Source organism: Cucurbita maxima, unplaced genomic scaffold (assembly GCF_002738345.1).
Source record: "Cucurbita maxima cultivar Rimu unplaced genomic scaffold, Cmax_1.0 Cma_Scf00014, whole genome shotgun sequence".
Classification (NCBI taxonomy): domain Eukaryota; kingdom Viridiplantae; phylum Streptophyta; class Magnoliopsida; order Cucurbitales; family Cucurbitaceae; genus Cucurbita; species Cucurbita maxima.
The window spans coordinates 2,557,754-2,572,776 of NW_019272030.1; the positions used below are offsets into that span (position 1 = coordinate 2,557,754).

Below are 15,023 nucleotides of genomic sequence, written 5' to 3' on the forward strand. Positions count from 1 at the left end.
CATTCCTTTGCATAGTCATATAGTCGTTTTCAGATTCTCGAGCTGTTGTCTTATGGGTCATTTGGGAGTAGTCATCCCATGGATGGTTCTCTCAACCCTACTTTTCACGATCTTTCCTTTATCTGAAAAATCATTTTGAAAAATTGTGAAAATTCAAAATATTCAGACAAATAAATTTTTGTATCGAGATTTAACATACATACACGCACAACATTAACAAGTCAAATAAATTGACCAATTTTCATTTTAAAATAGGGTCATTTGCTCATGACATGCTCTTGATCAGTGTCTAGTTTGATCTTAATAGACACATGGAGGTACTAACTGCCTAGTTCGTATACCGGTGATGAGTCCTAAAGAAAATCATGGACAACCTATAATGGCCAAAAACACTTCATCCTCCATATAGAAATATGTACTTATAATTATAAGTCCATCTCATAGGTTGATCTATGTCACCTCCGGTGCCCTTGGTGGCTAACTACTTAAACACACCTTCATGAAATTTGCATTAAAAAAAAAAAAATTCCGATTTTGTTTCATTAGCTTTAAAAACAAAAGCTTTCTCAAGTTCCTTATCTCGAACAATCCTAGGAACAACAAAGTTTAATGTTTCTCCTTTTATTTACCCAAACTTATTCTTTTCTTTTCTCCCTTTATTTACCCAAACTTATTCTAATTCTAAATTTATCTAAAGGTAGGTATCTTATTCGTTTTTGACAATACTTACTACTAAAAAAATATGCCTAAAATAATATACTTGAGGAACAAATTATGTAATCATCATCATAATTCGCTGACATAGATTAAGATCCAATAAATTTAACTCTCGAAAAGGAGTGAGCATTCAAGAACATAGTAAAAATTTTATGGGTCATCTCTAAAGAATACCACAAACAGTATTGTCCCTAGGTTGTCGTTAGCATAGAGGAGACTGATTCGAAACCTATTAGGTTTTGCTCGAACACTATCGTCCACAATAGTATGAGGCTTATCTGTAGCGAATGTTGTTGGAGTGACAATATGTATTTATCTTTAAATTTGAAGTTGTTAGTCAATTTTGTGGGTTTATATTTTGACATAGAGTGTGATAAGACCTAAAATTAAGTTTCTAAAGGCATAAAATTAAGATTCCATTTTTATTTTATTACAGTAGAAGAATGATTTGATCGGTAAAAGAAAATTCAAAAGATTATTCGAATTAAGATTCTCCTAGAGAGTTGAGAGTTGAGAGAAAAATAAAATGAGATTGAATAAGCAAGTGAAAAAAAGATGAGGCAAATATTTTTTAAACATTTTTTAGTATACTAATATTAATGTTTTTTTAAAAAAAAAAATAATAATAATAAAAGTTGAAGAAGGATATTAATGTAAAATCGAAGAAAGTAATTTACTATATCAATATTTACGTAATTTAAATTCTCTCTGGAGCCTATATAAGTATAATTCCGAACACAACCGGAATATCATCGTCTAAAGCTCCGGGCGGCAGACATGACCAACAAACCCGTCCGTTTCGGAATCCTCGGCGCCGCCAAGATAGCTCGGAAGGTTTGTCGAGCCATTGCCGATGCTCCGAATGCCACTCTCTCGGCGATCGGCAGTCGTTCAGTCGAAAAGGCCTCGAAATTTGCGTCGGATAATGGATTAAGTGCAGAGGTCAAAATCTACGGTTCTTACGAAGCTGTAGTGGATGATCCGGAAATCGACGCCGTGTATGTGCCGCTTCCGACGAGTCTCCACCTGCGGTGGGCGGTGGTGGCGGCGAAGAAGAAGAAGCACTTGCTCCTGGAGAAGCCGGTGGCTCTGAATGTGGCGGAGTTCGATGAGATTGCGGCGGCGTGCGAGGGGAATGGAGTGCAGTTCATGGACGGTACCATGTGGATGCACCATCCTCGCACGCCCAAGATCACCGAATTTCTTTCAGATGCCGACCAGTTTGGGCAGCTCAAGATGGTACGGATATACATACATACATACATATATATATATAATTCTCTTTAATTAAAACATATTTTATCTTTATAATTTCTTTCTTCAAACCTTTATTTATGTTTAAATCTAAATCTTTTATGTTTTTTCCACAATTTTGATTAAAATGAAATTCATGGAAACCTATAAAAATATTTATTTCAAATTCAAATTATGAAGATTGAACAACTAATACTTGGTGGATAATTCGTAATTTTCTCTCTGTCAAAATAAAAATAATAAAATAAGGAGAAATTTTTTAAAAGTATGCCCCTATCTGAAACTTATGCGGTAGCATGGACACGGGCGAGCCCAATGCTCAAGTGAATTCGGATGAATGAATGTTCGAATGTCCCGTTAAGATGATCGACACATGGGTTTGTTCCCAACGGATGTGTACGAACAAGCCAAGATGGCCGATGTGTCTCGAGACATGAGATGACATCATGATGCATGGGTTGTGTTGTTGGAAACCGAGATGACAATGAGATGCGACGTTGTTGTGTTGCAACAATTGAACATGCACGCACAAACAACGTGTGAGAGCGAATAAGATTAGATTCTGCACAAGCAATGTTCGTTACCTTACCGATAGTCCGACGAAGGCCCAAAGTTGGGCGAAAAGGAAATACGGGACGTGAGTTCTCCTCAAGGCATGTCATGAACGTGTCAAGATCACGACACGACATGTTTGGATTAGAGCAAATTCCTGACTCCAATAATAAATTGAATTTTTTTTTTTTCCTGTTACGAACATTGCAGGTAAACAGTATCTACACTTACGCTGCTGATTCTGAGTTCATAGCCAATGATATTCGCATAAAACCGGATCTCGATGGCCTTGGTGCTTTGGGCGATGTCGGGTGGTATTGTATTCGTTCGATTCTCTTTGCTGCCGACTTCCAACTGCCTACAACAGTGGTTGCGTTGCCTAATCCTGTTTTGAATGAATCGGGCGTCATTTTATCCTGTGGAAGTTCACTGTTTTGGGACGATGGCAAAGTAGCGACCTTCCATTGCTCTTTCTTGTCAAACTTGACCATGGATACCACTGTCATAGGAACCAATGGGACTTTAAATCTTAATGATCTCGTTATACCTTATGAAGAGAAGGAGACCTATTTCTTCACCAGTTCCAACTCTCGGTTCAATGAGCTTGCGACCGGATGGAAACCGGTACCGAGCAAACATGTCGTCCCGACTGAGCTTTCTCAAGAGGCTTGCATGGTGGGGGAATTCTCTCGTTTGGTTAAAGAAATTAAAGAGAAGGGCTCCAAACCTGAGAAGAAATGGCCATCCATTAGTCGTAAGACTCAGCTGGTGATCGATGCGGTGAAGGCGTCGCTCGATCGAGGATCCAAGCTGGTTGAAGTAGGACGCTGATTCCATTGGTCTTAAGCTTGCATCAAGGTTGGAAAGCTCTGCATGATCAAGATTTAGTGGGAGAAGCCATTCCTCAAAAATAATTGTGTTGTTACTTTCTGTCAATTGTCAATTGTGTTTGTATTGTTTGAACTGTTGTATGAATGTAGAGTCATGTTTTAATTTGAATCATCTTTCCAGAGTGATATTGTTCGGACTTGAAAACAAACTGTTCCAAGTCCACTGCTAGCGGATGACGTTGTTCTTTTTAAACTTTCCTTCAAAGTTTCTAAAATACGTCTTTTCAGGGAGAGATTTCCACACATTTATAAAAAAAATGTTTCTCCCCTCCCTATGATCAGTCACGCGATGGAGTTCTTTAGAGCACCAAAAACTTGCTTTTGTTTCTTCGAAAGATATCATACCAATTAGATGTATTCCTTATAAACTCATGATCAACCTCTTAATTAGCAGATGTGGGACTCCTCTCCCAACAATCCTCAACAACCATGACCCTCCACAATGGTATGGTATAATCAACTGTAAGAATAAGCTTTCATGGATTTGCTTTTGGTTTCCCCAAAATGCCTCATACCAATGGAGATTTATTCCTTATAAATCGATGATCAACCCCTTAATAAGCCGATGTGAGACTCCTCTCCCAACAATTCTCAACAACCACGACCCCCCACATTGATATGATATAGTCCACTTTGAACATAAGTTGTTATGACTTTGTTTTTTGTTTCTCCAAAAAGGGCTTATTCCAATGACGAAGTATTCCTTACTTATAAACCAATGATCATCCCTTAATTAGTCAACGCGGGACTCCCTTTCAACAATCCTCAACACACTATGATATCCCCTAATGAAACCGGATGGTACGTGATAACAAAACCCACTTCCATCTGATGGTGCAGAGGAGGCAACATAGGGAGAACTTTGTCGACAATTTGATCGACACCCTGCTATCTTCATGGTGTAATTAATTGTATTCCTTGAATATGTTAGCATAAGCTCTCTCATGAGCTTGTATTTGACCATTGTATTCCTCTTACACCCTTTCTTCAAATTATTTGGATCAATTGCCTCAAAATTAGCAGAAGGGCAGCCAGTGTGGACGGGTATCATTATAACTACAAATACTGAGTTCTCCACAGAACCCAAATATCTGACACTTATCTGGAACAGCGTCCCATCCCACTGTTTCAGTCTCACTGCCTCTAGGGACGCTATAAGTTCCTAAACTTCCATCATATTTCAACCTCAGAAACCAAAAATTATCGACTGGGAAAGGCTTATCTGCATAATCGTTGCTATAAGCAACCAGCGATCTTGCTCGCAGTGGAATGCTGGTATCAAAAATAGCCAACTTCCCGGTATGACTTAATTGTAAAATAGGCGAATCCAGAGTGCCACTGATTGGCGTACTCAAGCCTTGATTCCAATAAATTACATCACCATTCCAAATAAGAGTTAGATTTCCAGTATCAAGTAGTTTAAAAGAATACTAGCCAGATTGCAAGACTATATTCACTGTGAAATTCTGCGATGGAGCAACCGTGTCAGTGGGATTGTCGAAGGAAGGCCAAACGGGGATGAATCTACTATTTAGAAGTACAAGATTGCCAGAGTCCTGGAGTACAGCGGAGGAGACGCCATGGCCAGCGGTGTTAGATTCCCAAACGACGGCACCGGAGCCATTGACGAGGCGAAGGTTGCCGTCGGATTGAAAGTGAAGAGCACCTGAAGCATCCACCGGAGCACCGCCGCCAGCGGACCAGATGACAAAAACTTTTCTCGAGAGAAAATGCCGGCGATATAAGAAGAAGAAGAAGGGGATAAATCCGATGGAAGGAAACGAAGAGAGAAAATGGCGCCAGGCGAGTTCCACGCCTGGTCGGGATCGGAAGCTTTCAAAGATGAACCTAGAGATATGGCGGCTACCAACATAGAAGCTAGAAATGCAACAAAATAAACGGCTACGGAGGTTCATTTCGGAGAAGTTTCTGAGAAGCGGAATCCGAGAAGATCGGAAAACTCTCAGAAGATTTTGCTTCTCCGATCAAAGTGCGATGGTTTCGCATCACAGAAAAAACAGGATAGTTCACATAAATTGCAGAAGAAAAATCACAGTCTACTGAGAGCAGAAAAGTCGACGATGAAAATGAGAAATGAATTACCATGGAATTCATTGGATTGTTGTTTCGTCCGCTCATGAATCCGTCAATCAAGCCTGTCCAGATTGAAGAAAACGAGTCCCCTGCTCCATTTCAACCGGACAGGACTACGATATTTCTCTGCCCCAATTTGAGGGTTCAAATTTGATTCATTTTCTTCCCCCATTTTTCCTTTGTTCTTGATGTTGTCCCTTTTACCCTCACCGTCAGCCTCACGTTGACTAAGTAAAATGTGTCTGATTCACACTTTCAATTAATTTTAAATTATATTTTTAATCTAATATGTGCATGGTGAAAATTTTAAATAAATAAATGTAAGAAAACAAATGGACGTAATATTATTTAATCTATTAATTAAACAAAAATAAATAATATTTTTACAGTAAAGTTTATTTAAATGTATTGTTGATAATTAAATTATTCAATTTAATTACTAAAAAAAATATTCATTAATCAATTGGTACAAACATAATAATCCATAATCATTTAATGATGAAATTTATAATTCTAAAGTTTAAAACTCGAATAGATACAAATCTCAAAATTTAAAAACTAAATTTGTAATTTATTCACGTAGCTACGTACACTTTTTTTTTAGTACAGTTGTGAGGTACAAAAATTTGTACTCTCGACCTGAAAGATATAAATATATGTCAATTATAGTAAAGCTATGCTCATAACGGCATCACTACTAAGTTAAGATAAACTATACTCATGTTGAGGCATCCCAGGCTGAATACAAGAAGCAAAACTTCGTAGACTCAACAAGTCGCTTATAGAATGTCCACTACTAAGTTAAGACTTTCCACTTCATTGAAAAAAAAAGAGAGGGAAGCGAAACTTAGCGAGCTTTCTGCCGTCCAACCACTAGAGAGAAAGCGGTTTATGGGTCTGGTTTCTAGGAAGCTTCTCTAAAAGAAAACAATAAAGAAACTAGAAAGATTGAAGAATTATACAGTTTGAGGTTACTATTAACTTTTGGTGGGCTTGCGCCCTCAGCACCAAAACAAAACTGAACAATGATTTACAAGATTTTGTCATAGTTTATGTGGAACACTTGGTTATTAGGTTACTACAACAACATGACTTGGAACTGTAAACCTTTCTAGCAAAGATTTGAGCAATTTTTGCACAAAGATCAGTGTAAGAACTGAAAAGCTAGAGGCTAGTTGGAGTGTCGTACCTTGAGTGCAGAAGAGATGAACTTGTTTTCTCACAAATGCTGCCACCAGGAGTCAAGTCTGCTGCAGCAAGCGACAACGAAAATGAGGCCGGTGTAGCGGGTGTTTCAACGGCGGAGAAATTGCTTAAATTGCTGCTGATATACGTGCTTGTTCCAGTTGCAGACACCATGGATGTTACCTTTGGTGCAGGAGGCCTCTCGATGTCGATGACGCCTTCCATCATCTGCACCACTTTTCCCATTGTTGGCCTCTGAGATGGTTGCTCCTGGATGCACCAAAAGCCCACCTGAACCACCCTGCTCACTTGCTCCATATCAATATCTTGATCCACCAGCCTTTTGTCAACAATTTCTATGAGATTTCCTTTTTCAAACTCTTCATAAGCCCACAAAGAGAACCTCTTGTGATTTGTTTCAGCAGAAACGTCGAAGTTCCTTCGTCCGCTTACGATCTCTAAGAGAACCATACCATAGCTGAAAACATCAGATTTTGAAGTCAGTGGCAAATTTGCGAGCCATTCGGGCGCCAAATAGCCTCGTGTTCCTCTTATGCTAGTCAAGGTTCGATATCGGTGATCTTTCATGTTAATGAGCTTTGCCAGGCCAAAATCTGAGACTTTAGCGTTTAAATTCTCATCTAAGAGAATGTTCTCTGGCTTTATATCACAATGAATGATGCAATCACGGCACTCCTCGTGAAGGTATGTGATCCCCTTGGCAGTGCCAGCAGCAATTTTGAATCGATCTTCCCAGCTGAGGAACTTCCCAGATTGTCCTTCTTCTCCCTTGAAAAGCAAACTATCAAGAGAGCCATTCTTCATAAGCTCATATACTAACAGCCTATGCCGTCCTTCCGAGCAAAAACCGACCAATCTCACGAGATTCAAATGGTGTGTGCTACTTATAGTTGCTACCTCCATCCTAAATTGCTTCTCTCCCTGCTCGATTCCCTCGAGTTGCTTCACTGCGACGACCGTCTTATTAGTAAGAACACCTTTATAAACAGCTCCAAATCCACCAGCTCCAAGCTTTTCCTTGAATCCATTGGTCACACGGTGGAGTTCTTTAAATGAGAATTGAACAGGAGCACCAGAAGCATACTCAAGAAGCGTGTATTGGCTGGACATCCCTCCAAACTTGGGGCTGTTCCTGCAACACCACCACCATAAACCAGCCTCACAAACAATCATGGCAAAAAGGGTGACCAAAACCACAACCGCCAAGACCCAAGCCTTCAAATTCGTACCACCCGGCCTTGAAACATCAGAAGATTCCAATTGGTTTTCAAGCACTTCTCCACAGACTTTGAGAAATGAACTGCTTGGCAACGCAGCACTCTGATATCCCCTAATGAAGCCTGACGGTATGTAATAACAAAATCCATTCCCATCTGATGGCGCAGTGGAAGCATCACAAGCAGAACTCTGTCGACAATTTGATTGACACCCTGATATCTGCATGGAGTAGACCTCTAAGTTCTTTGGATAAGTTAATAGCTTTGTATTCTTCATTTCCAACATCGTGATGCCGCTGGAACAGTTTCTGATATCCAATTTCGCCTTGCACCCTTTCTTCCAATCGTGGTGATCAACTGGCTCAAAGTTTGCAGATGGGCAACTACAGATCGGACTTGTATCATTATAGCTACAAATACTAAGTTCCCCACAGAACCCAAATATTTGACACTTATCTGGAACAGCTTTCCATCCCACGGATTCAGACCCACTGCCTCTAACAACGCTATGAATCTCTAAATTTCCATCATCTTTCAACCTCAGAAACCTAAAAGTAGCACCGCCACCATTATCTGCGTAATCGTTGCTATAAGCTACAAATGATCCAGCAGGTATTCTGGTATCATAAACAGCCAACATTCCAATAGAACCTAATCGTAAACTAGGAGAATTCAAGGAGCCATTGATCGACGTATTTAATCCGTGATTCCAATAAACTACGTCACCATTCGGTCCATCTCCATTCCAAGTCAGAGTTATATTCCCGATGTTAAGTAGGTTAAAAGAATACTGACCAGATCGCAGGACCATGCCCACTGTGAAATTCTGCGATGGAACAATCGTGTCCGTCGGGTGATCGAACGAAGACCAGACGGCCTGGGAACTACTATTTCGAAGGATGAGGTTGCCGGAGTCCTCGAGCACAGCGGAGGAGACTCCACGGCCGGTGGTGTTAGATTCCCAAACGACAGCACCAGAGCCATCGACGAGACGAAGGTTACCGTCGGATTGAAAGTGAAGAGCACCAGAAGCATCCACCGTAGCACCGCCACCAGCGGACCAGATAGTAGGAACGCCACCAGTAAAGACTATGCCGGCGATAAAAGAAGAACCGGAGGAATCCGCCGGAAGAAACCTCAAAGAGAAAATTCCATTAGCCGAATCCCACGTCTGATTGGGATTCGAAGCTCTCAAAGACGAACCTAGAGATATGGCGGCTACCGACAAAGATACTGAAAGACAAAGAACCAAAGCAATAAAGTAACGAAACAAATGGCTATGGAGGTCCATTTCTCTTCAATCTCGCTTCAAGAACAGAAAGAACAACAGAGTCGGAGTTCCAAATTAACAAAATCCGAGAAAATCGAGAGGAAAAGCTCGGAAATCCCTTGGAAGACTTTGCTGCTCCGATCAAAATCTGATTCTGTATATAAATTGGCGAAGAAAAATCGCAATCATTTGGAAGCAGAAGATTAGAAGAAAATGGAAATGGAAGAAGAATTCTTACCTTAAAATTCATTGGACTGTTCGTTCTTCGTCCACTCATCTTTTTTTCTCCAGTAATTTTTCAAAAATATCCTCCACATGTTTTGACTTCGAAGTGAAAATCCATTTCAAAATCTTTTTTTTTTTTTTTTTTTTTTCCCTTAGAATTTTTCTTGCCACGTGAAAAGACAAACGCAAATTTACACTTTTACCCCCAACTCGTCGTTCCGTCAACTTTTCGGTTAATCACGGAGAGACCTTTATTTTTATTAAAAAAACAATGAAAAATAATATTTTTGCATTAAAATTAAAAAATAAAAATATTTTTAATAAAATAAATAATTGTCATGTCAATCGTCATCGAACATTAACGAAGAATTTAATGAAACGATAAAAATGAGACTAAATACATAATTTACGTGTATATGTTGGCCTCTACATGCACACAAACAGTCAACATCTTATCATAACGTTGGACGGATTATATATATATTATTTATTTATTATTATTATTATTTTGGTTAAAATATGGAAATTAAATGTTAATAAGGAGGTTAGTAAAAAAGTTGGTGAAAATTAAATACAAATATAATTAATGCATTCGGGGTATATAAGTAATTTACTTTCCAAACTTGATCAAAGGGTCCAAAAACAAATTATTATTTGAAAAGGGCGTTTTCTCCAAAATCCCAATTTTGTTGGGTTAAAATTTGAAATTACCCTTTTTATTGGTCAAATTTTCTCGGGTCAAAATTGGAAATTCATATAATTTCTTTGCCCCAATCTGCGGGGTTCCAAGTTCGAACCGTTTCTTCAGTCTTTTTCACGCTGATCCCTTGTTTTTTATTATCTATTAAAATAAAGGAGAAATCCTTCTAAATTAAATTATAAATTTAATCTTATAATCTTTTTAACTTTTACCTATTTAAAATTTTTAAATTATAAATTTCGTCCTTCAAATTTACGATTTATTTTATGTTAATTTTTTTAAAAGAAATGTTGGAAAATTTATTTATAAAAAAAAAAAAAAAAATTAGTGATTTCTCAGAGAAATTCAAAGATAAACCAATACTTATATTCAATACATGTTATATTAATAACTAAAATTTGTATTAATACAAATAATCGTCAAATATTTTTAATATTTGTATTAATATTAAAAGAAGGGTAGAGTTGAGTTGAGTCGAGTCGGATTATAACCCTATTTTCGGATGGGTTTGGATTGACTCGACCAAAAAAATACACCCATAAATTGAGCCAAAATATTTAATACATTTAACCTAAAATAAATTAATATTTCAAAACAAAACCATCTTAGTCGAGGTATAAAGGGAAGTTAAGAAAATATTGCAAAATAACTTAATAAATTCAAATTTAAAATAAATCCAAGTTTTTATTCATTGAATTGAAGCCCAGGGGTTGATTAGTCATAAAAGTCTTCTTAATTATTTATTTTTAATTGATTCCAATCATTTCATTTATTAAATAATTTAAAAAAATATATAAATATTAAGTCTCTCACTTTCCAAACTACTATATGTTTTATTTATGACATTAATGCCATTCAGCTTTATTTAAAGAGTTTAGAATAATATTTAAATTAAATTAAATTAAAAATATACCATTAGAAAAAATAAATAAATAATAATTGAATAATGTAGACTGCCATAGATTTAATTAACTAAATAATATACTTGAATTTGGAATTTAGATTCCTCATAAACCGAACGTTTTTTGTAATATGAACATGGAACCCTTTATTTCGGAACTATCAATTCTTTTAAAAATTTTATAACCGTCATATTTAGAATTGCTCTTATTCGAATGTGGTATCGATTCATTCATGTACCATTCCTTCAAGAGCATATACTGAAAGAGATATAAAAATTTTCTAAAGAGTAATAAATTTTGACCCGTTATGAATCATCGCCTCACTATATTAAAACGCGTCTACTGAGGAGAGATTTCCACATCCTTATAAGAAATGTTTCGTTCCCTTTTCCAACCAATTCTGTTTCTAATACCACTATAACAGTACAAACCTACCATTTGCAGATATTGTCCGGTTTTGTCCATTACATATCACTGTCAAGCTCAAGATTTTATGACGTGTCTACGAGAGAGAGAGATTTCCACACCCTTAAAATAAATGCTTTGTTCCCCTCTCCAGCCGATTTCACAAATATAACATATGGCCGAGTAATTATAATAAATAAAATATATTTTTCTTAAATCATTTATGATCTTTCTACCTACATTCATTTCCTTACACACCAACCCATTCCTCTGTCTACTGGTGACAACAAAAACAAAGCCCATTAGAAATGGAGATTCCAATTCACAGTGAAATACAACAGAGGAACAATGGCGGCCAAAAAAAAACTAGATAAGCTCATCCATTTCTACCACCCCTTCTGCTCACAGCATTACATACCCGGCACGGCAGCGTGTCGAGACTTGCAGCTCGGGTCCTCCTATAGTTTCCCAACGCACGGCATCGTCTCCAAGCATGGTACTCAGCATAAGCTACTGGATCATTAGCAAGTCGTTTTACATAAGAAGCTAACTCTTCCAACGAGCTGAATTTAGACCCATCAATTATGGAATGTGGAGGGACAAAGTCCCAGACATTTGGAGCACCAAAATAGATCGGAACCGAACCGGAGTCTAGTGCATAAAATAGCTTCTCCGTCACGTAACTCTCGGTCATCGTGTTTTCAATTGCTAGAACGAATTTGTAATGAGACATTGCACAATGCAAGTGATCCCACCATTTTGGGGTGACACTGGCATCGTTTGCACATTCAGGGTACATAACAAGGGCCATGTCACGCCCGCCTACATTGTTCAAGCACTTGCCAAATGAATGGTGAGGCAGCAAGTTTAGAAGCTTCCTAGCAAGCTGATTTCGTTGGGGAAGACAACGAGACGACGACCAATAAACGAGGGTATCCTAAGAAAATTTCAATATCATTAGTATCACGATCCTTATAGAACGAACAGATCGGGTGGAGTTGCAAAGACGAAAATCAGAACCAAAAAACGCACATTGTTTTTAGAAGAAGATACGTGATAGTTTCGACCATTGTGAAAGAGTGCTCCTGCATAGGTTGACTGAACATCATCTTCCGCATGATAACTAACAAATAGATCTTCAAAACCTGAGCGCTTCCGACCAGCCTCGAGATCCATATAAATACGAAGAGGATCACCCCTGCGCCTCTAACAAACATTAAGGAGAACAGTAAACAAAATCGGCCCAACACGATCATAACAATATTGATAACAATAACCAAGGAATTATTACCCAGCATATTGTCATGTGTAAGATAGGGAAGTCGAAAAGGTATATCATACTAACTTGTACCATGGGCAGAGACTAAGATATCGCAATCAAATTAACATAATGAAAGCGCGGTCATTCATATTTAAAAAAAACAAAAACAAACAGAGGACCAATATCACCGTGCAGTTTTACTCTAACAGCACAAACCCACCACTAGCAGATATTGTCCATTTTGGCCCATTACGTATCACTATCAACCTCACGATATTAAAACACAAAAAAAAAATCTCACACCTTATAAGGAATGCTTCCTTCCCCTTGACAACCAATATGGGATCTCAAAATCCATCCCCTTTGGGGCCAGCGTCCTTGCTAGCACGCTACCTGAAACCTGACTCTAATACTATTTGCCACACCCAAAACCCACCGCAAGCAAATATTAATCGTTTTGGCCCATTACGTATCGTCGTCAGCCTCATGATTTTAAAACACATCGATTAGGGAGAGATTTTCACACCCTTTTAAGGAATGCTTCACCTGACTCTAATACTATTTGCCACATCCAAAACCCACCGCAAGCAAATATTAATCGTTTTGGCCCATTACGTATCGTCGTCAGCCTCATGATTTTAAAACACATCGATTAGGGAGAGATTTTCACACCCTTTTAAGGAATGCTTCATTCCCCTCTCCAACAAATGTGGAATCTTACAATCTACCACCTTGGACACCAGCGTCCTTGCTGGCACATTGTCTGAAACCTGGCTCTAATACCATTTGTAATAGTTCAAGCCCACCGTTAGCAGGTATTGATTGCTTTGGCTCATTACCTATTGATGTCAGCCTCACGGTTTTAAAATGTGTCTAGGGAGAGGTTTGCACATCCTTAAAAGAAATATGTTATTCCTCTCTCTAACCAATGTGGGATCTCACAATCCACCCTCACTCACTGGCACATTGCCCGAAACCTAGCTTTGATATCATTTGTAACATCCCAAACTCACCGCTAGCCGATATTAATCGTTTTAGCTCATTCACAGTTTTAAAATGCATTTGCTAGGCAGAGGTTTCCACACCCTGGTAAGGAATAATTTGTTCCCCCTCTCCAACCGACGTGGAATCTCACGTCTACTTTACAAAAATCTGGGATTCCTCATAGTTCTAGGTGATCCATTCAACAGCCTATGAATTCAATCAATTTTCTTCCCTCAACAAGTAACATCCATAGATCGTAAAAAACAATCACCAAATAAGGTACAGAATTTGTAACAGCCCAACCCCTTGATAGAAAACAGCAGAAATAAGCAGTAAAGCATAATCTACAATGGCTTCAAGAACATTTTAGAGATTTAAGACCAAACATCATGCATTTCTCAATATCCTCCATGGATCAAGCTATTAGAACTAACAATGGCTTCATACAAACAGATCATAAGAACTGAATGAAGCAGAACGAACAATTATCCAGAATCGAGAAAAATGTAATTTATGTAGATAGATCTGGATCTCTTCAAAAACTACCAGATTATGATCTTAAAATCATCAGAAAAGTCGGCATCCAAACAGATTATAAAATTCGAACAGAATAATAGAAAATTATGGCTGAGAATTACCTGACGCGGAGGCGTACTGGTCTCGAAGAACAAGGCGTCGGGTTTATCGGCGAGAACAGAAGATTTAGTCCAAAGACAGCTTAATCCACAAGAACACGAATACAAATTGTCTAAATTATCAGGGATCCATGTCCATCCTTTCACCAAAACAGAGACATGATTCAGTTTCGGACCTCCACATTCTGAATTAGAGTCACCGCCGACTAGCTGCAACGAAGTCGACGAAGATCCATTTCCCAAACCGCCGCTAATTTTCTCCCGGAATCGATCGCAACCAACCTGAGAGTCCCATTTCTTAAAGGCGGTGATCAAATCGGAGAAAGGATCAAAAGCGAACTCGGCTGCGGATAGATTCAGATCGTCGGTGGCCGGTACGATGGAAGTGGATGCCGGCGGAAATTCGAGGAAGCCAGTGAAGAAAAGGATGAAGAACACGAAAACGAGCATGAATACGACGGCAACGGTGTTGAAGGGCTTCAAGAGCATGGTTGGACGGAGACGGCGGTCGCTGGTGGATTTTCTCTCTCCGGAGAGAGAGAGAAAGGGGGAAATCGGTGAAGAATGTCTGAGTGAAAGTCGTTGTAGAGAGTAAAAGTGAAATTATTCAGCACCGATTACAAGACGAATTCAAGACAGATAACTAAATTAGTGATTAATTTTGTGATTAGTGACTAATTTTGTGTTTAGGAGTTATCTTTAAATTTTTTA

The 15,023-nt window shown here is 38.4% G+C and overlaps 4 protein-coding genes across 5 annotated transcripts; 1 reads left to right on the forward strand and 3 right to left on the reverse strand.

Annotated features, from left to right (window-relative positions):
* The first annotated feature begins 1,436 nt into the window (after nt 1-1,436).
* LOC111489631 (uncharacterized oxidoreductase At4g09670-like) lies at nt 1,437-3,582 on the forward strand. The gene is made up of 2 exons (XM_023137946.1): nt 1,437-1,956; nt 2,734-3,582. The coding sequence occupies exons 1-2, from the start codon at nt 1,495-1,497 to the stop codon at nt 3,352-3,354; spliced, it is 1,083 nt and encodes a 360-aa protein (XP_022993714.1). The 5' UTR covers nt 1,437-1,494; the 3' UTR covers nt 3,355-3,582.
* A 754-nt stretch (nt 3,583-4,336) lies between these two features.
* Nucleotides 4,337-9,522, reverse strand: LOC111488931 (G-type lectin S-receptor-like serine/threonine-protein kinase At1g34300). 2 transcript variants are annotated; one of them, XM_023136877.1, is made up of 2 exons: nt 6,647-9,503; nt 4,337-4,692 (listed from the first exon to the last, which is right to left on the reverse strand). In XM_023136877.1, the coding sequence occupies exon 1, from the start codon at nt 9,219-9,221 to the stop codon at nt 6,672-6,674; it is 2,550 nt and encodes an 849-aa protein (XP_022992645.1). In that variant the 5' UTR covers nt 9,222-9,503; the 3' UTR covers nt 4,337-4,692; nt 6,647-6,671. The 2 variants fall into 2 exon arrangements, with proteins under 2 accessions (XP_022992645.1, XP_022992644.1); XM_023136876.1 differs by lacking the exon at nt 4,337-4,692 and having other exon boundaries at nt 6,456-9,354; nt 9,439-9,522.
* Nucleotides 4,702-5,729, reverse strand: LOC111488944. The gene is made up of 2 exons (XM_023136903.1): nt 5,517-5,729; nt 4,702-5,389 (listed from the first exon to the last, which is right to left on the reverse strand). Exons 1-2 carry the CDS (start codon nt 5,550-5,552, stop codon nt 4,844-4,846), a joined length of 582 nt encoding a protein of 193 aa, XP_022992671.1. The 5' UTR covers nt 5,553-5,729; the 3' UTR covers nt 4,702-4,843.
* Nucleotides 9,523-11,601: 2,079 nt separating the features above from the next.
* LOC111488938 (alpha-(1,4)-fucosyltransferase-like) lies at nt 11,602-14,904 on the reverse strand. Its single transcript, XM_023136891.1, has 3 exons — nt 14,316-14,904; nt 12,465-12,638; nt 11,602-12,369 (listed from the first exon to the last, which is right to left on the reverse strand). Exons 1-3 carry the CDS (start codon nt 14,799-14,801, stop codon nt 11,809-11,811), a joined length of 1,221 nt encoding a protein of 406 aa, XP_022992659.1. The 5' UTR covers nt 14,802-14,904; the 3' UTR covers nt 11,602-11,808.
* Between the last annotated feature and the right edge of the window lie 119 nt (nt 14,905-15,023).

Coding starts and splice junctions, on each gene's coding strand:
- LOC111488944 (XM_023136903.1), bottom strand. CDS start 5,552: ATGAGCGGACGAAACAACAATCCAATGAATTCCATG. Junction 5,390..5,516: donor ACAATCCAATGAATTCCATG/GTAATTCATTTC, acceptor TGATCGGAGAAG/CAAAATCTTCTGAGAGTTTT.
- LOC111489631 (XM_023137946.1), top strand. CDS start 1,495: ATGACCAACAAACCCGTCCGTTTCGGAATCCTCGGCGCCGCCAAGATA. Junction 1,957..2,733: donor AGTTTGGGCAGCTCAAGATG/GTACGGATATAC, acceptor CGAACATTGCAG/GTAAACAGTATCTACACTTA.
- LOC111488931 (XM_023136877.1), bottom strand. CDS start 9,221: ATGGACCTCCATAGCCATTTGTTTCGTTACTTTATTGCTTTGGTTCTT.
- LOC111488938 (XM_023136891.1), bottom strand. CDS start 14,801: ATGCTCTTGAAGCCCTTCAACACCGTTGCCGTCGTATTCATGCTCGTT. Junction 12,639..14,315: donor CCAGTACGCCTCCGCGTCAG/GTAATTCTCAGC, acceptor AATGTTTGTTAG/AGGCGCAGGGGTGATCCTCT. Junction 12,370..12,464: donor TATCTTCTTCTAAAAACAAT/GTGCGTTTTTTG, acceptor AAATTTTCTTAG/GATACCCTCGTTTATTGGTC.